Raw genomic sequence first — 20,326 nt, 5'->3', positions numbered from 1 at the left:
TGGCAGAGATTATGGGGGTTGTGAGATGTTTTGGAAGGGATGCAACATGGAAAACATAGATAAAGCATATTAAGAAGAAAACCTGAGCAAATACAGCAAGTGTTCACGGTTCCTATGCATTATAGAGTACGTATAGCTTTCACGTAAACTTCAATTTTTAGGCCTAAAATATTTTTCTGCCACATTCCAGAGCCTGAGCAGTCATTTAATCTCACCAATATCTTTTAAATCTACTGAAATGCAAGGTGGTCCTTTATGTAACAAAATAAGAAGAGTGTATGTAAAGAATGTCTCTTGAAAGTATTATTAACCTCTGCCTTCTTTCACTCTGCTGTAAGAGAGATAGGGAAAAATTATGGCTTCTCTCCACTGCTTTCTTATTGTATTCCTATACATTTTACATGGCTGTGAGCTGAAGCTGTACAAAGCATGAATTTCTTATTTTTTGCATTTCAGTTGAAACTTTGGTTGACATCCAACAAAATGTAACTACCTTTATGTATATATAAACCCCAAGATAATAGTCAATCTTCTTGCTAGCAAAAATTTTATTAAAGACACGTATGTGTGTATGTATATACTAATCTAAGGGAATACAGAGGTCATAATTTGCTGCAAGACTGGCATGATATCAAGTTTCGCCATTTTCCAAAAAAATTCCAAAGGGTTTCATAGTTTTGCATCACCACACACTTCTGCAGCACTTAGGTCAATGTGGCTATGTTATTTCCTTGCTACTGCAAAATGAAAAGTAAATTAGAGGGGCCATATTTTACAATGATGTTTTAATTTCTTTTCCCTCCTTCAGGAGGTCTTACTGTTTCTGTTAGGCATTGTTTTCTCTGGAAACAACTCCTTCTCCCTAAAGACAGTTAAGTTTTAGTGTTAAATACCATGCATTTGTCTTTAAAAACTATGATTTCCTGTGAAGTAGGTTTTCAGATAATTAATAGATCAGCCCTTTCAAGTTCATTAGTAAAGCTCCTCCTGCCATGCAGTGAAGAGGAAGGAACCTCCTTCCATACTAGTTATGCACAGTTGTAATAAACATTTTCAACTTTTCTTTCTCTTCACTTCAGACATAGCCTTTCACTCTTCGATAAGTCTTGACTCTCAGTCTGCTTATATATTTGCTCCAAAATACCAGAAGTGATTATTCAGTTGTCTGCAGCTATCAGACTTCTAGGCTAAGTTCAGTAAATTAATGTCTGCACCCATGGCTACTGGTGAAAAATGTTTAAACAGAACTGGACAAACAAATCTGGTTCACAGAGAAGCTGCATCTGTCTACTTTCACACCTACAGAAGACTACCCCAAGATTGTGGAAATCTCTGAATGATGTTGACATACAGCTAATATTCATATTATCTCTGTGGTGCAGCCAACATCCTACTTTTAAACTGCAAAAAGCAAAAGTGATTTTCTTGCAAATTACCAGTAGCAAAAAATATTGCTAATTCCTGATAAATACTGAAAATGGAAAGGGAACATGCTAATCCTTGCTGTTGAAGCAGGAATTCACAGGGTTTTGATGTTTCCTTCCCATGATGCTTCCACTAATTTAAAAAAAAAAAGTTTGTTAAAATCTAGATAAAGTTGTAAAGGTGAAGCTGCTGATGTTCTGACCGTTACGTTTAGAAATCAGGTGCAAGTAAAAGAGTGTAGACTTGACTTGCAGTTAGCACAATCTTTTCATAGATTGGCAAGCTTTTCTCCTGTAATATGCCTACAGTTTTAAATCCCTAAATCAATAGAAATGGATACAAAAGTAGCCCACTGCCTCCTACTTCACTATTGGCAAGATCAAAGCACAAGAGAGGAAATGTCCCCGTGCTTCAGCAAGAGAAAATAAACACCAGTGGAGGGAAGTGAACATCTTAGGTAGGACTTAAGAAAACTTAAGATGTTTACACCTCTAGTCTTTAGAGGTCTGCTCTTTAAATGCCTACAAACTTTTATCTCCCTTACTAGTTAACAGAAAGAAATAAGCATTTTACAATGGCCTTCATCTAACCTATTTTATATACCTACTTTAGGATGAGATAAAAATCACAGTCTGTCACAGTCTGGATGTATTTATTTTTCTCTGTTGATTAGAAAAGGAGCCTAGTGTGACAGGATCAGCTGTAGACATCTATATTTGCTCAGGTGAATCCCTGCAACCTACAACAGCCAAAACAACTATACAAGAAAAACAGAAAACTAACAAGGATTTATACTACAGCATGTTGTGCTACTTACATAAAACTCTCCAGTTCAAGGATAAAAGATGCTAGAAGCCAAACTAAATACTCCTAGTGCAAGAGGAATACAGCAGATACAAACTCTTAAAACTGTCCAACAAATCTTTAGAATCTTTGCTTGAAATACCAGGTCTAGCTCTGGAGACACTAAACGATGAATGGTAATAAACCAGAAACAAACATGGCCTATGCTTCTCCTTATTGCTCACCCCTTTCCTAACCTACAATCTAATAAATAATTCCATCAGAATCTGTTCTGAAGGTATAAAATAAAAAAGTGACAGCAAGAGCTGCTGCTCTAAGAAAATATTTTTGATTAGGAAAATAAATACTTAAGCAAACCTTCTCTCTTCCCGAGGTTCAGGCTTTGCTTCAGTGGCCGTGACGGTCTGTGACGGGCTCTGTTTGAACCGCGCTGCCGGGAGTCGCAGCGCTTGGCCGTCCGGACAGTCAGACAAGCGCCATGTCAGCAGGGAAGACTGCGACCACGTAAAATGGCTTTCTGACTCTGGCTGGGGGCTCTGCAAGGACAGCTCACCCCAGCAGTGCCCAAATGGGCCTTTTCTAATGGAAACGAGTCTTAACTATAATTTTTCCAAATTCAAATGCTGCTGAAAAAGACTCAGTCTATCAAAATCAGTGCAAACATACGTGCAGCTAGTTTATTTAGCAAATCTGTTCTGTCTTTTCTGTAAAACTCCTGCATATTCATTGCTTATGTAAAGCAATATCTTTTACACACATAGGAGCTTAAAATGTAATTCAGCAATACGACGTAGGAAACCTAACAGCTTACTCGTATTTTTTTTTTTTAAAGAAACAGTAATTACCCTCTTTCAAATTAACATTACCTGTTACCTAAGCCTATAGTTACATCACATTATCTTTATTCTTGAGAGGGGTAAGCAATTTCAAGCCTGTGCTGGAGTGAGGGATCAAATCTCAGCATGTCTTGCCTCTTAAACTTCTGTAGTTCTGGAATTTACACAACATTAAGACCATCTGACTTTAGCCATACATCTTCCCAGAAGAGAGGGGAAATATACAAAGTTATTTCAGAAGAAGCCCTGTATTTATTTCAAAGGATTTCTGTGTCTTTAAATAAAATGTTAAAATATTTGGATGCTGACAGCTAAAGACAGCTTCGCCCCACCACAAAATCTCTCAATGACTGTTCCCCATCCCTGTTTGGCTACCACTGCTCTTTAACAGCATAATTGAGAAAGATATTAAAGCATTCACTTTCATTTTTCCATTTTATAATGAACATGCTGAACCATTTAGAAACTTCAGATACTTAGACCGCTGTACAGGGGACACAAATCTAGTCTTCATACAAATCTTCATGGACGTGTTTGAAGAGGCCCACGGTATTCACAGGCTGAAAACCTCTCTGCAGCTGCTTTTGAAACACATCCCAGCAAGAGAGCACACACTGCTTAAAAGGCCCATAAGCATTCTAACTTGCAGGCAGCACAGTGATTCCTGCCTGTACTCCAAGATCTCAAAGCTTCAAAAGTAAACATCTATTTCTTCACTCATACCACTGTATTCTATAAAGTTCAGAAACCAGCCTAAAAGAGCTTTAAGCAAATGTTTCCCCCGATGTACAAAGAAGTATTTTCTCTCCAATTCTACTTAACCAGGATTTGAAGGAAAAATGAAAAATATCCCACTCTTTTACTCCCTTCAGAAACTCAATATTCTAATCTGTAGCTAATGACAATTTTACCTGTAGAAATACCAGTATTTCTAAATAATAATCAAGGATCATTAGTAACAATGGTTGACATGCAAAATGGAAAGTAAAAGCAGCATGGTAAGGGAAGGCTTTCATACAGATCGATTTTTCATTCTCCTACCCTGATTTCTTTGCAGAACATCTACATGAAGCATCAGCTACATTAACTGTCTGCTCACCTCCAAAACCAACAAAAGTTATGTCTTAAGAATCATAGAAAGATAATAATGCTCAAAGGCAACATTAATTCCCACTGCACACTCTGTAATCTCTTTTCTCTTGTGTCTTAGGGCAACAGGGGTGATCCAAAAGCCAATAACTTGACCTGCCATGCTGCTGTATCTGGTCTGCCTCTTGGATGTGCCCACTGCCCAGAGAAGTGGTATGTAACTCCTGAGTTACAAGTTAACTGAGTAACTGCTGTATTTTTAATAAGAGATTTAGAACTATGCTATTCCCAAATGTCTGTGAACCTGAACAATACATGCTACCAGTTTGCTTCCACTTTTGTTTCTCCTTTTGAGCAAAAAGATGGTTAACACTCATATGTTGATACTACACATCTGATTAAAAAAAAAAAGTCTGCTCACACATTAAAAATATATTAATATTATACTAAAAATCTACTTTAAACCCCAGTTGCAAAAAACTTCAGGTTTGAGATTCCCCTGGAGCTCATCCAAGGAAAAGAGCCAACTACAATAAATAAGGTGGGAGGTTAGGGAATATCTAGAATGCAGTGACCTGCTATCATTAGATTTAAAATACTCATGAGAATACAGTAGTAGAGGAAACAACACTAATGTTTTTCCCTTGTGAAACATGACTCAGAAAATGTGTGGAAACATTCAACAGAAAAGGGACCAGAAACTGATAAAACTTAAAATTTTCTGTGTAGAAACCAGAAATATCCTAAAAATATTTTCAGAGCTAAATAATTTAAAGCAGAATCTCAACACAGCACGTAACGTATAGCAATGCTGTATCACTTGCCTTTCAAAATACATCCATAAAATACCTTCTCAGAAGTGAACTGAGCCACTGAACAACACTTCCCTTTTTTGATGAATAAAAAAAGCAACTCTCATTCGAGGTGGCAAACTGTTTTCATTGTAATTGCAAGGTAGGGCAATTTCAAATACCTGCTCTGTTAAAATTACGGCTGCACTTTCACCACAGTATTAAGGCATACAATCTTGGTATACACCTCCCATTCCCTGTTGCAGTGAGGAAACGTGCACAGTTTATTTCTCTCATGTACCTCAAACCTCTAGTGACAGCTCCCCTGTCATGCTGCTGCAGGGTATACAAAGGGAAGGACCATATCTATGTCTTCACATATATGAAAGCAGAGAAGAAAAAGTGACAAGCTACCTTACTATGAAAAAGAAAACACATTCCAGTAATTCACATTTTAGACTTTTAAAAATTTTACTTTAATCACTACAAAAATTTACTTGACCTTAAATATTGTATTTTATTCCTTATTGTGGAAAATGTGGATTTACCTTTCAAATAAAATAAATAGCCTATAAGAAACCCCAGAAGTAGCATGATAATCTATTCCAGGAGTTAAAAAGAATTTATTTTTCTTAAATTCAAAAGCTTTAAATCTTAGTGAAATGTGCCACAGTGGAAAAGCCCCTTACTATATTACTGCACCTTATAAATAGTAAATGATATCATTTGAGGTCAAGGAAAGAAATACTGCAATTCTATATCGACTGCACACAAAGGATGCTGGAAGTTTCATGTTCCTTATTCCTTCTTTCCTTTTCACTCTTTAATCTAAAAGTAAGCATTATTTATAGCTTGTCTCCAAAGATCTTCCTGAAATATCCCTTAGAGGTATTTTCAGAAGTATTTAATAATTTAACTTTTGCTTATATTTGAAAATCTAAGAAAAGAATTCTCCTAACAGAAAGAGGTTTCCCAAAACAACCATAAATTCATTTTTTTTGGATTGTTGCTTATCTACAAAGACGTGGGTATTTAAAAAATGGCATAACTCATTTTATAGTGTACACAATATCATCATCTTGGCTCATTTTAAAATTAAATTCTAAGTTACATTTTCATTTAAAATAGCTATTTCTGTAATTGTACAACTTTTTTTTTTTTCTTTCCCTCTTTTTCAGTGCCCGCTCTTGCTTGGCACTAATGGGGTGTACCACTTCTCCTTTCAAGACGGTTGAAACTGATCACTCTGCTGCTGCCAAAAATCAATCTTGTAATACTGATAGCTACTGGGTGACCTGTCAGAACTAGCCAAACAAACGACAAACAAATAACAGTGATTCAAGTGGCTATCCACAGGTATTTTATATTAAATTGACATTGGGAGAAATGTTGTGTACCCAATTCTGTTTCCCATACACCAGATATTTATAACTGGATCCAATAAAGATCTCATACTGGCATAACAAGACCAAGAGTTAGGAATAAACTCCATCTGACTTGAATCCAACAATGAAATCTCCCTTCCATTTCAGAAAGGGAGTGCAGTTACATACATCCGAAAAGATGAGACCTCATCCCAAAGCAACTATACGTATGCCTTCCCCTCATGCTACCTGTGGAAAAGAAAGGGAAACAGCCTCCGAGTTTCTCTGCTGACACTCAGTACCCCTCTTCTGGCAGTTATATTTTCCGACATCTGTTTAAGTCTCCTTACCTGTCTAAATGCAATGAAGAAACATTCTGCATGAAATTATAAATCTTTTGCATCAAATAAGCCTTAAATGCTCAAACTGAGAAAGTTTAATATAAACATCTGTTTGTGGATATTTGAGGTGAGGGCAGAAGAACCATTCACAGATAATACTGTGAATATGAAAGAAATAGAGACAGAAAAACTCTGAAAAAGCTGTGCGTGTATAAAGGGATTTTTTAAGGTTTGGTTCTTGTTAAAAAGAGGGTAATTTGTACAGTTTAGGACATGTAATTATGGCCACAGCACAAAGCCTTCATTATTTAGTCACACCTGTACGCACCAAGCCAATGTAAGGCTGAAGTACTGCACACAGAGCATCAGCTTCCTCAAGAGAGTGGGAGAGGCAGGAGCTCACCTCCCTGAATTTTGATCTAATCTGCAGTAAGTAAATCACCCTGCCAGCAACCTGCAACATTGGTAATTTCACTCTTTCATAAACACATTGAAATAAAATCCACTAAGTGGTAGTAATTGCAAAGTTTCTACAACTGCATGAAGGTATCCCTAAGTCACAGATCACCAGAGGCAGAACAGGATAATCAGAGAAGCATCACTGTGTATTTGCCCTGTTCACATCTCCTCCTGCCAGCACACTACAACTGGACAGAGATGGAGACCCTGTTTTGCACCACTTCTGACATTTATTTAGCTTTTCTTGAAAAAGTATTTCTATTTATCCAAGAAGTCTGAGGTCTAAACAGATGTCTCAATGCCTACATGGTGTGATCCCATTCAGTAGTAGACATAACAACACAGTCACTAGTTTAGCTGCATATTGTGACCAAAAAAAAAAAGACAATGTGAAATGAAAAGCAAATTAATATTCTATACCCAGCAAGAACAGCAGAAGCTATCAGACTGTTAGTCCATTAGTAAAACCACAAGGTTTCACTCCAGCAGCTCTGAAACAGTAATGGGTTTTCCCATGAAAACTTGAAAGAAAAGGTGAAAAAAAGGTTTGTGTGGTATGATGGAAAGGAACGCCAGACACAGCTTTGGTCAAACATTCCTATTAAATATTTTCCCATTACCCACTAGGTTCATTCACAGGCCAATGGCACTGGGTGTTTACCAAGAAGGTTTAAGATAATGTTTACTGCTCTTGAGTGTTTTTCAACTTTCTGAGCTTACCAGCATTTCCTTTAAAAAGTCCTTGTGAAATTAAAAATATTACATATTAATAGTTTGTTATCTCTTCACAGTATGTTTTCTGTTATTCTGATTATATACATTCTACCATAAAATTGGTAGAAAACTGACTTCAAAAAAGTCTTCATATTTTCATTTGATACTTGAATGACTAATGATGCCCCTTCTCTTTCACAATTTGGACTACATCCAAATGAAACTACTGAAATTATTTTCATGATGAATGAGACAGATCAAGCTCTTTGCAGAGATAGGTATTGGTATATTTGTGCTTTTACCACACATACCAGCATTGTGCTTTATGTGTGCAATACCTGCAAACCCCAAAAATATAAACATTGAAATTATATATTTAAGCACTAGATAATACAAAAGAAGTAAAGAAGTATGATTGTTAGTTACAGAAGACAAACTGAAGTGTTATGCCAACATTACATGTTTATCTTACATTACACTGCTATCTGTGTTTTGTGAAAGAGTATGACGAAAAAAAATGGAAACTAAGTAGTCTGTAGAAAGTAAGTAATTACTGTATTACTGAAAATAATACTTTGATAAGCTACACACAAGATACTAATCTAACACTTTATAGGCCAGTGGTCTTTTCAACAAATGACATGTACTTCTCATAAAATACAAAAGCCATCTTCTTGAAAATCTAATTTTTAGCATGCCTTTATGTGTTTATATTTCATTAAACACTGCAATTTGAGAAGAACAAGAAAACAAAACTAATGAAAAATAGGAAATGCAGACTATAGAAATAACTTGAAAATGCATACTGCTCTTATTTTATAACACCACTTATAGTAATTTTTCTTATTTTAGATTCAGGTTGATATGCTTAGCTGTTTTTCTTAGATGTGTAGTGTTGAAGCTGGAAGCTAGACAGACTGTAGAGGTATTATTAGGGCTGACTCACTGGAAATTATGTTTTAAGATCACCATTTATAAGTTTAAATTCTTCATCTATTATTTCCATTATTTTAATTTGATCCATTATATCCAAAGAAGAAGAACAATAACCTTAAATTTTGTAACTACAAATGAAGAAAAACAGCAGCGCTAAAACTCTGTAGACAAAAGTAATTTACTACAGTCTTAAAAAGTACCATATAAATATCAGCACCTATATAAATTTATAGCATAAAATTACGAACCTGTGAGATTTGTACACATACTTAAAATTTTACTATGTGAGTGGCCCCAGTGAAGTCACTTATGACCCTTAATTTTTCCCAGCACTTTCTTACTCCTGGTTCACAGCTTTGTGTCTCTTTCACATTTTGAAGCAGAAGAAGAGAAATTTATCTCTTAATTCTGAGAGAAACTGATAGCAAAACAACAGTTTCTGTACTTTGTTGCATTCTCTACCTCAGCAGAGAACAGAGAATAAAGAGGTAGAGTCAGGGAAAACAGACCCTCTATTTCAGAGAATTAAGGAACCCTCTTTCTGGGAGACAGTATTAGCAAACGAATTGGAAGGCAAAACAGGTAGCATTGTGAGCAGTAGTTCCCACTACTTAATTTCTTTTGGAGATACAGGATCCACTGTTGACAAACTTCTTGCAGTCTTAAACTGTTAGTGACTTCACCACCACTAAAGGGAGATGCTGCCATGATCGTATACAGACACTTGGCTCTAAGAAGCCCAAATTAACTGTAAATAGAACTGCAAAGCTATTTTGTTTCCCGTGTCCAGGAACAGAAGAGCTCCTTCAGCAATCAACCTGTTGCACTTTATCTTATGCAGTTGTTTTCCTTTTCTCTGCCATGAAGTTTTAGAGGGGATACTGATTCATTCATGTTTTGTCTCAGACGTGGACTGTAAATACTTGGTTGTAAGACTTCTATCAGAAAATAAAAATCTACTAGAAATCCTCATGAGTTAAGCTTAGGTTTGACATGCTCCATAGGAGAAAAACTTAAAATCCATTTTATGCTATCTTTGGAGAAATTCTTTAGTACTAAATGAAACTTCAAATACATTCTAAATACAGTTTTTATTTTACATGTTTAAAATAAAGCCATTTTTCTGGAGGTTTTTCCCCTCCAGAAAAAAAAATACATGCTTCCTGCTTTGACATGAATTCTGCATTTTCAATTTGCAGTACTGTGACAGAGAAATTATGGATATAATAAATTCACCTGTAACTATATTTTGCTTTAGGATAAATCAGAAGAAAAAATGGGATTTGATATATGATCTCCAACACAGAGGGTTTTGGTCCACTCTACTAGGAAAGACTGCTGTGCTGGGTTAAGAGAAGTGCAGAGCAAGAAACACCACCCTGAAACACAGCGACAAGGTCCCTGTCTGACAGACTGCAACAACTAATGGGACTTAAGCACACATGGCCATACCTCAGCAATGAGAATTCTGTTTGAATTTCTCCGACTGCTGTTTGTTCTAATCTGTAAGCTTACTTGTGTAAGCCGCATGAGTGAAAGGACCTTTTACAAACTATGATACTAAGCTTTCACCTTCTCTACAAGGCAATAGGTAGGTATCTCAAGCGATACACAGACAATTCTGGGTTACAGAGTCACAATTTTAGAATCACAGTATCATTAAGGTTGGAAAAGACCTCTAAGATCATCTAGTCAAACCATCACCCAACACTACCATGACCATTAAACCATGTTCCTAGGTGCCACATCTACATGTTTTTTGAACACCTCCAGAGATGGTGACTCCACCACCTCCCTGGGCAGCCTGTTCCAGTGCCTCACTATTCTTTCAGTAAAAAATGGGAGCAACTTGAGCCCATTTCCTCTTCTCCTATCGCTAGTAACCTGGGAGAAGAAACCAACACCCATCTCAGTACAACCTCCTCTCAGGTAGTTGTAGAGAGCAAGAAGGTCTTCCCTCAGTCACCTCTTCTCAAGACTAAACAATCCCAGTTCCCTCAGCCACTCCTCGTAAGATGTGTTCCCCAGACCAAACCATTTTACGTTTTCATGTTGCTGGTGAGAATAATACTTTTTATGCAGGGATTACTAATAATGTCTTACTTTTGCCATTAAATTGCTGCATGTACACAAGCCAGTGTCCACAGTAATACATTTTACAGTAACCACAAATCTAGTTTCAGGGTCAAGTAGGAGTTCTCACGATACAGCATCTCAACATGATAACTGCTGGAGTCAACAGCATAAACACATAAGAATTTTAGGATCTGTGTATCACTTCAAGGATCTAGAAGGGTTCATAGAGTCACAGAACGGTAGGGGTTGGAAAGGACATCTGGAGATCATCCAGTCCAACCCTCCTGCTAAAGCAGGGTCAGGTAGAGCAGCTTGCACAGAACACATCCAGGTGGGTTTTGGATATCTCCAGAGAAGAGGACTCCGCAACCTCTCTGGACTCTGTCACCCTCACAAGAAAAAAGTTTTTCCTCATATTTAGGTGGAACTTAATGTGTTCCAGTTTGTGCCTGTTGCCCCTTGTCCTGTCACTGGGCACCACTGAAAATAGTCTGGCCCCATCCTCTTGACATCCACCCTTCAGATATTTATAAGCATTGGTAAGATCCCCTCTCAGCCTTCTCTTCTCCAGGCTAAACAGGCCCAGGTCTCCCAGCCTTTCCTTGTAAGAGATGTTTCAGTCCTTTAATCATCTTCATTGCCCTTTGTTGGATTCTTTCCAGTAGTTCCCTGTCTCTCTTGAACCGGAGAGCCCAGAACTAGACACAGTATCCCAGATGTGGCCTCACTAGGGCAGAGTAGAAGGTGAGGAGAACCCTCTTGACCTGTTGGTCTCACTCTTCTTAATGCACCCAACCCCTCAGAAACGCAATGGTATTGCCAAGGCAGGGATCTCCTAGTGTTTAAACACTTTGTCACAAGATTTTTTAAGACACGATTTAGCAGTCATAGTAGTGCTGGATTGACGGTTGGACTTGATGATCCTAGAGGTCTTTTCCAACCTTAATGATTCCATGATTTCCTTTTATTTTTTTTCAATTGAAAAGAAATAGTACCTATTCAGGCCACTTTATCTCTATTTCTTAAATATGGAGTAGACAAATAATAGTCGTCTTATCATACCATTACCTATATATGGGGAAAAAAGCAAATGGCTATGATTTAATTTGTATTTTGAAGAGCTGACAAAAGAAAACTAAAATACATACCGCATCTGTAACTTCTATCTCATACAACTTCTGGAATGTCTCCCGATAAAAGAAAAAAAGCTTCCCACTGCCACCACCTTTCTTAACAGAGGTTCCTGTGACAAGTATTTTATCATCTGGGCTGAAACAACAATCTGTCCTGTTGAAGAGAACAAATCATTACAGTAAGCAAATCAACAATTAATACATACGGAACTTACATATAAATTGCATTCCTAAAACCTAATCCTTCTTATTTGTTAATCCTGTTAAGACAAAGCTTTAACTATAATAATGGAAGACAAATGACAGAAGTTTTTTTTATCAGACACAGTTCACATGTACAATTACAGCTGTGCACAGAATGTGCAAAACTGGCAGATCAAAAAAAATCCTCCTTCCAACAAAATACTCCTCTGCTCAAAAGTCTTGTGAACCTTTCAACATGAGAAACAAACAAAAATGTATTTTCAAATCTGGTTATTACCATTAAGTAAAAAAAAAAATAAAATAAATATCAGTAATGGAATCTGGTTTTGCTGATGATGTATTATTCAGTGACACAAGGCAGTGTGTGTTATACAGTAGCTAAAAATGTTTGTCTGTTTATTTTTCATCTGAGCTACAGATTTCTGATTTCAAAAACAGATTGTCCTTAGAGTTGGATTTGGCTGTGCTACAGCTTTAGGAATGCAGGTAATACTAATAAATGTATTAAATACAATATTTAGCACTACATAGTACAATAAAGTATTTTAGTACCAAAGAATACCGCCATCAGCATTTCTAACATGATACACCTTCATGTTATGTCTACTTTTCAATCCAGCACTATTTTTGTTAATCATAGACCAAATAAGAATGAGGATTACTTTTATATCTCATTACACAAACATGAGGTAATGAACCTACCTCCTCCTGAAAAGCTGCTAATCTAATTAGACAGAAGACGTATGAGACTGAAAAATGGCATAAAACAAGCACAGCTAGCTATGAATTACCACAAAAATCCTGAGATATTTTAAAGCAACACAAAGTTCTAAAATAGCCAAGAATGACTATTGCATCATCCTCCCTGTGCAATCTTTTCTGCACCATTCTGGACTTAGTGAGAACTGAGGCGAAGAACTCTAGTAGACTCCTTCCCATTCAGCACAACTAATGCTACCTCTACTAGCTGGAATAAATTAGAGTACTTACATTGGAAACAAGCTGGGCAAGCCTTCTGCTGAATTAAGAGGCTTTTTAAATTGTCTAATATCCCATATCTTTAAAGTATCATCTCCTATGAAACAAAAGGGACAAAGATTAGCAACGAAGAATTTAAGTCAAGAATTTAGACATACGTAAAATTTCATCCTCTAATTCAGACACAAGAAGAACAGAATGATACAGTAGAGGCATTCAAAATGGTGACAGCTTTGAAGCTTTTTTGTCCCTAAATGACTATCAAAGGGCAAGGATGAGAAGTTCCACCTGATGCACTCCAGTAAGTCAGGAACATCTCCTCAGTGGTTCAACTACACCATGGCAATCCCTCCTACCAAGGACCCTTATTTACAAGGTAATCAGATTCCCCAAATACTAATTTATCCTGTGTTTTGAGCGTTGATGCATTCCTACCAGAAATAAATTTAACTTTTAAGATACCAAAAGAAATCAAAATGTTATCATGGGTGGTCTAGATCAAAAACTAAAGCAGTTTAATTTGCCTGGTTCCTACCTGCCCTGAAAAAAAATAATCTGGAAGAATGGAAGGCACATGAAGTCTTCCACCTTCTTTAGAAGGCAAACAGCCATAAACTACAGTTCTAATATAGAGACTAGGCCCTGGAATCAGTCAGAAAGCCTCAGGGAAGGGGGAGAAAGGAAACAAGTGAACCCACAGTTGCTGTAATGAAGTCTTTTCACACCCCACCACACCACCTTTGGCCATAAAAGCCAAAATTGAGGTTAGAGCAAGACATTTATAGCAATTCTCATCTGTGTTTGATAAACATGGTGTGACTCTAGGCCAGTAAAAGTCAGGCTGTTTATTCCTTTTTGAAAAGTTATGACATATTAACAAAGTGAGAACAGGGAAAAAAAAAAAAAAGATTAGTTAGTTATTCTCAGAGAGATCTACATCTCCGCTGATCATCCCTCTGGGATACATATTTCCAGCATGAGACGAACTACAGAATTTGAGCTTTGAAGCACCTCACCCAAGGCACCTAGACATCGCCTTGCACTTGACATCAGTGCCTCAGTGCTTTCAAGGGTAAAAAGAAGAACTTTCAAACAACAGTTCTCTTTAAAAATATCCAGAGATTAATTTTAAACAAAAAGTTACAAAATCTTCCTGATTCAGGAGGTAAAAGAGACAAGTGACTGGTAACCCACAGACATGCTTCCTTGAAAAGCATAAACCTTGCAGGGAAATTATTTTGTTGTCTAAAAATATTTTGTGGATTCACAGCCTTTGAGATCAAGAGCTTAAAGGAGGCCTTGGAAGTAAAATGTTTAAAAAAAAAATCTAAAACGTAACATGCTGTAACAAAAGAAATCAAGGCCAGCAGTACCCTTTACAGAGAAAGCAGTAATGTGTGGCCTCGTACATCATGTATGTTTACATTAAAGATTAGGATAACTCCTTACTACAAAATATTTTTAAGAAGTGGACAACTTAAATAAATGATGTCTAGAGCAGAGTATATTTCTGTTCATTGGGAAGCTAAGAAATTACAAGAAAGAAAAATGTTTAGTCCCTATTTTGGGAGTATCTGTTTTCTTATTGTTTCCCAGTAGATTCCATCCCAAGCACTTCGAAGCATTTGGTCTTGTAATATGAACCCTCCCTTTTCCCTCTCACCCCCAACAAAAACCAGCTATCAGTGAGATGTTATATCTAAAGCACCAGCACTTTACAGACGTATGCAAAGGATACCGTTTGGCCACACCGCAAATCTCCTGCACAGGGACAGATTTAAGGCTAGCAGCCAAGGCTGCTCTGTTCCCTGTGGAATGAGCCTTGACATGATCTTCAAGCTGTAGTCCTGCCAGGCTTTAGCAGGAGAGATGCAGTCAGACATTTAGCTGTAGCTCTTCTGCTAACAAGAAAATGTAATCTGCTGGTTTAAAAAATTAGAAGACTCTAGAAGGACTCAAGAAGTTGTGGCTAATTTAAAATCCAACACTTACACTGTGCAGAAATAGATAATTAAGTAATTGAGAAGGGATAAAGGCTAGTAGACTTGGCCAGAGCCATGAAACTCTCACCATCTTTAAGAATTTGTGCAAATCAATCTTTCTAAATAAAATTTTCTGTGTTGCAAATATAAGTTTGTTTCCTGAATCTAATCTGCATTTGGAGTTATAACCACTGTGACTAAGAAAACAGACATTTTAGCATTCCACAAGACCAACAATTTTTTCCAGTAGCATCCCCCTATCAGTGTTTAAAGGGTTTCTTTATGAGAGCTTAGCAGTAGTGACCTCTTTTTAATTACTCCACTGATTGACAAAGAGAATTACATATAAACAGAAGTTGTGCAGTTCAGTATGAAGCATACTCAGATCATTCAGTATTTTTCCTGCTGGCAGACTTCTCCTAAGCCTGGCAGGATTATTTAAAGATCTCATACCATTTTTAGTAGCATTTCAAACTCTATTCTTTGCCAATTTAAAAAGAAGGATATCAGTCAACACAGTCTAGTCAGATACAACCAAGTCAGACACAACAATGCCAATAGTATTGAGCACTGGATTTATCAACAGCTAACAATTAGGTCCTACAATAGTCTGGTGAGTGAAGATAGGCATTGTGCAAATGGCGTTTAGTCAAAATAAGGTAAATGTACTGATACTACAAGGATTTTATCTGATTTTTTTTCTTCTCAGAAGATACTGGCCAGGAAGACAAGTACATAGATGCAGGTGCACCCAAAAGAAGGAAAAGTGCTATCAGAAACTTAAAAAGCCTGAAGTCAGCAACACTGTTCATGAAGCTCCTATTTTTCAGTGGCGGTCCTGTGTTGACAGCAAAGCTCAAGGACAGAAATTCACAACGATCATTGGGGAAAGCAAAGAAACATAGGAAATGAGAATTTAGAAAAGAAAACAGAGCATAGGAAAGGCACTGCACAAGAAGGCTTACGGTGAGGGAGCACCAGGATATGTTTATAAACTCTGAGCTTTTCTGTGAAGGCTTATACTATATGTGTGGGAAGACACACCGTACAGAACAAGGCACATGCTTCTGCATTCTGCACTGCTTCTGCAGGAGAAGCTGCAACAGCTAAAGAACGAACTTCAAAGGCACCACAGGCCTGGAACTCGCCCCACGCCAAAGGCTCAGGAGGAAAGTCACAAACTGGTGATTCTGCACTTCGAACTGGAATAGCTCTCACCATCACCTGCATTCATACCAGCCTGGCCAAATATTTAAGTGCATCATCCTCTCTAAACACATGAATATGAAGGATACTGGAAGACCTTGAGGAAACCACTTCAGCTCCATGTGTTCCAAATAGCTGACCATGCCTATCAAAGCTAGTGAATGCATTTTTGGCATGGCTTGAAATGAACATCCATGTTCAGTTCCTGAGAAATGTTATTTGACATAAAACCATTTGGTTTGTAAAACGCCAATATCTGTATTTACCATAAAGACCAATATATTATTACTCCACACAAAACAGAAAGTCACTATACATGCTTCTGCATAATCTCTGAGTATACAGGAAACTGTACTCAAGCTGTTTCTACTTTTTAAATCAACTTAAAAATTAGATGTCCTATTTTTCCTCCAGCACACTGTGAAATGAGAAATGAAGCTAAAACAAAAAAAAACCAAATCCAACCAAAAGAGAACCTGAACACAAAAAAAAAAGTAATTTTTGAGATCAAATGAAAGTGTGCATCTGCATAAGCTGACAGACTTAGCAATGAATATTTTTTCTTGGGTTTAAACTATGGTGAGCTTATTTTCCTGTGTAAGCTTACTGATTTAAGATGCCACTGAGCCTGTACACTGTCCATACCACAGACAGTAAATGAGCAATCATTCTAATGGCTATCATGAGACATGGAATTAATGAGGTCATTGCTTCATATTATGACAAAAACAAACTATAAATTCTGTACATACCAGAAGTCAAAAAAAGCTTTCCTGAAGTTTTATAACAGGAACCCAAGTTCAGTCCTCATGCTTACCTCTTCAGTGTCAAAGAAAGAGAACGTTCCCCAAATACTATCTTCACTACACATAGAAAAAAATACTTTTGTGATTACAAGTCTGCAAAAATATCACTTTCTTAAGTTTCTGTCAAGTTATTACCTAATACCCAACAACAGCAACACTGGGAACTTTCATAAGCAGCTCCTTAGCTTTTCATTTTCCCTTGTGCTTGCAGCTGAGCCCTGCCTCATCTCTCTCATATCCAGCATAGAATCTACATCAGATGTAGGAGAGTTAATCAGGCTTTCAATGAAAGTCCCCATGCCCCAAACAACTATCCCCTCTTTGATCCTTAGCACTTGGCAGGTGTGTTAATCTATGAATGCTGGATCCACATCTGCTTTTGTTGGTTCAGATCCAAAGCAATACTCATATTAAAGCACTGACCAAACAAGTCAAAATAAGGTATGAATACTTATTCTCTAGCACAGCAGTTACAGCTTTTTTAAATAATATGCTAGGCAAAGGTAGCACTTTTATCCACACTAAGGGGCCAAATTTCCATCCAGTCATACATTCTGCAAACATTGATCACCATTTTATACAGCTCAGAGTGGAGTGTGTTAGATAAAACACACATAACAGTCTGTTTAACACGACAAAATCTGTACACAGTGAAGAGCTGGTAACCAAAAATGCTACATACAATAAAAATAAGTGAAGGTCATTTATGTGACGTACATTCATAAATGGCAAACTTAAAACAATTTACATAAATGGAGGTGTTAAGACAGCACTAGTGACTATTCCTCATGTAAGAATTAACCTTTTTTGCTGTTAATATTAAAAAGCACAGTGAAGTTTCTCATTAAATCTTATGAAATATGTCCATGTGAATTTCTTGAGGGCAGTGCCACTGGCAGACAGAGGCTGTATTTCACTTAGCCCAGTACAGAAAGACAGATGGTTCACCTACTTTCCAGGGAGGAGAAGGTTCTCACACAGTTGGTTCAGTATGGACCACCAAGGTTGGGGGTTTTTACCTCAAGCACTTAGGACTAATTCATAAGGAAGACAGTGGCAGCAGAACTCTGGAACCAGGAGTCTGAACAGCAATTAGGAAAGAATGCAAGTGCCATTAGAGTGCTCCAGTAAGCTTTGGGCTGTTGAGGACAAGACTACCATCATATTACTCTGTAAGAGGTGATCTGGGGAACACCATGTTTGGAAACTTAGAAATGTGGCAAGACAAAGTAGCCAGAGAGGTAGCATCCAATAGCAGCTGCATACCATTGTAAAAACCACCAATGCCACTTGGTACTTATCAGGGACAGGCAGAGGGGAAGGACACAAAGCAATTGCAAGCTGCAGCCCTTAGCTTCGAAGCACACCTCCTACTTCAGAGCTTTTGCCATCTATGAATATCTCCACCCTAGTACTTTGTATATGTAATCTCATTCTGTCTGCGTACCAAACTGACCAGATGTCCTCTACATACGTTAGGCACAATGTTAGCCGACATTAACATACTGCGTCTCCCAAGGCCTGTTTATTTGGCCTTGGGGCAATGCTAATGCATACACATAGCTTCTGGTTACAGCTGGTTTCCATCCAGACAGCTTGGACTGTATGCTTGCACCTGCCTGCAAAATACTGGGTAGAGAAATCCCTGTATGAAAAGCTGTCTTAGGCAGACATGATCCTATCCAATACACCTAACACTGGAGCGAATGAGTCTTCAAATATACCTTTGCCTTCTCAAAACTTGTTCTGTTATCTATGATGTTTTAATAAAGGTTTTATCTGAAATTTTAAATCAAGCATTTTCTTCCTGTCCTGTAGACATTTCAAAAATTTTTTTTTGTATTCAGGTACATCTTGGCCACTTATTTCCAGTCAACACCTCTAGATGTTCGTAATTAGATAAAGACTCCATTTAGAACAGAAGATGATGATATTGCATAAGAAAGCTGCTTGAGAAATTGAAAACTCCAAAACAGAGATACTGAGAGGGAGTAATGTTCCTAGAAAGAAATAAGTAATGAAACTGGTCTCATCTTATTTTTAATCAAGCTAATAATTTCCTTTTGGTGTATTATTAACACTAGACAAGACAGATCAGGAACAGTGTAACATGAACTGAAAAGTTCTCCTAAAATATTCCTTAACTGCTGCAAAACGTGCTTTCATGAATACAGTATTGCATGTTCTGTCAAAATAAGAGACATGAATTGTGAAACACTTCAGGTTTAAATTACTAGTATCTGATTTTGCTATCTTACCTCCATTCCCCATTCAATTAAACCAAATTAATTGGTTTGTTTACTGAACCATTTCACTTAGTAAAGTTAAAAATTGTCTTATATTCAACACATCAAAGGGTTCTTTCAACAACCTACCTCCCCGGCTGGCAAGAACGGTACCATCATAGGAAAATGTCAAGCATGAAGTATCAGTGCCTGGAGCATGGGCTTGCCTGCAGTGGAACTTTGTGTGTACCTAGTTGTCAAACAAATAAAACATTATCAAAGTTGCGTATTTAAAAATGGGACAAACATTTATCTATCACATTTTGTGTACTCTGCTGCTATTCCTAAACTTAAACAGAATCCTCTGCATTTTTAGCAGGTACAGAAACCAAGTATTTCTACTGCCTTTTAAAAACAACCCGTATCTTTCAGAATAGGCTTTCATAATAACAGCTCGAATGCAAAATTTTACTTTTTCGTAGGTTTAATTATACAATCCACATTTACATAGCATCAGTGCTCCTGGAAAACTCCCACTAGCACTGAATAAAGGTAGTTACACCTGATTAAGATAAAAATATATTTTAAGAAAGTTTTCTACACTCCCCTAAGGAACCTTATAGCTACAGAAAAAAACAAGATACAATATGCGTACTTTGGAAAAGACTCGACGACTGGAAGAATTTTTTGCAATATGTAATCCCTGCCAAAATTAATGGCCTATATAATAGAACAAAGCTCAGATATTTTGAGGTTTGTGTTCCACTCAGCTACAATAAAATTCAAGTTCAATAAATCTTTATTTTAATTATTTCTATTTTGCTGATAATCCTAGAGAAAGGTAGAAGTTACCTTCAAGTAAATGTTTTGTTCTTGTACAGAGCCGACTTCCTATCAACTAAGACACTATTTAGTAAAATCCCTAAAGACCCTATTAAAATGGGAGGAATTAAATTT

At 37.1% G+C, this 20,326-nt stretch overlaps 1 protein-coding gene across 1 annotated transcript in view; it reads right to left on the bottom strand.

Annotated features, from left to right (window-relative positions):
- Positions 1–19,619, bottom strand: part of LOC103782193 (WD repeat-containing protein 70-like) — a gene marked incomplete at its 5' end in the record, with an annotated part of 37,406 nt that extends 17,787 nt beyond the window's left edge. Inside the window, 3 exons of the mRNA XM_008949946.1 lie at positions 11,984–12,122; positions 13,163–13,247; positions 19,520–19,619. Coding sequence (XP_008948194.1) covers positions 11,984–12,122; positions 13,163–13,247; positions 19,520–19,619 — 324 coding nt within the window. The remainder of the gene's footprint in view (positions 1–11,983; positions 12,123–13,162; positions 13,248–19,519) is intronic.
- Positions 19,620–20,326: the final 707 nt, after the last annotated feature.

The sequence above is a fragment of the Merops nubicus genome, unplaced genomic scaffold (assembly GCF_000691845.1).
Source record: "Merops nubicus isolate BGI_N331 unplaced genomic scaffold, ASM69184v1 scaffold15161, whole genome shotgun sequence".
In the NCBI taxonomy this organism is placed as follows: domain Eukaryota; kingdom Metazoa; phylum Chordata; class Aves; order Coraciiformes; family Meropidae; genus Merops; species Merops nubicus.
This window is presented reverse-complemented; position numbering and strand designations above follow the sequence as displayed.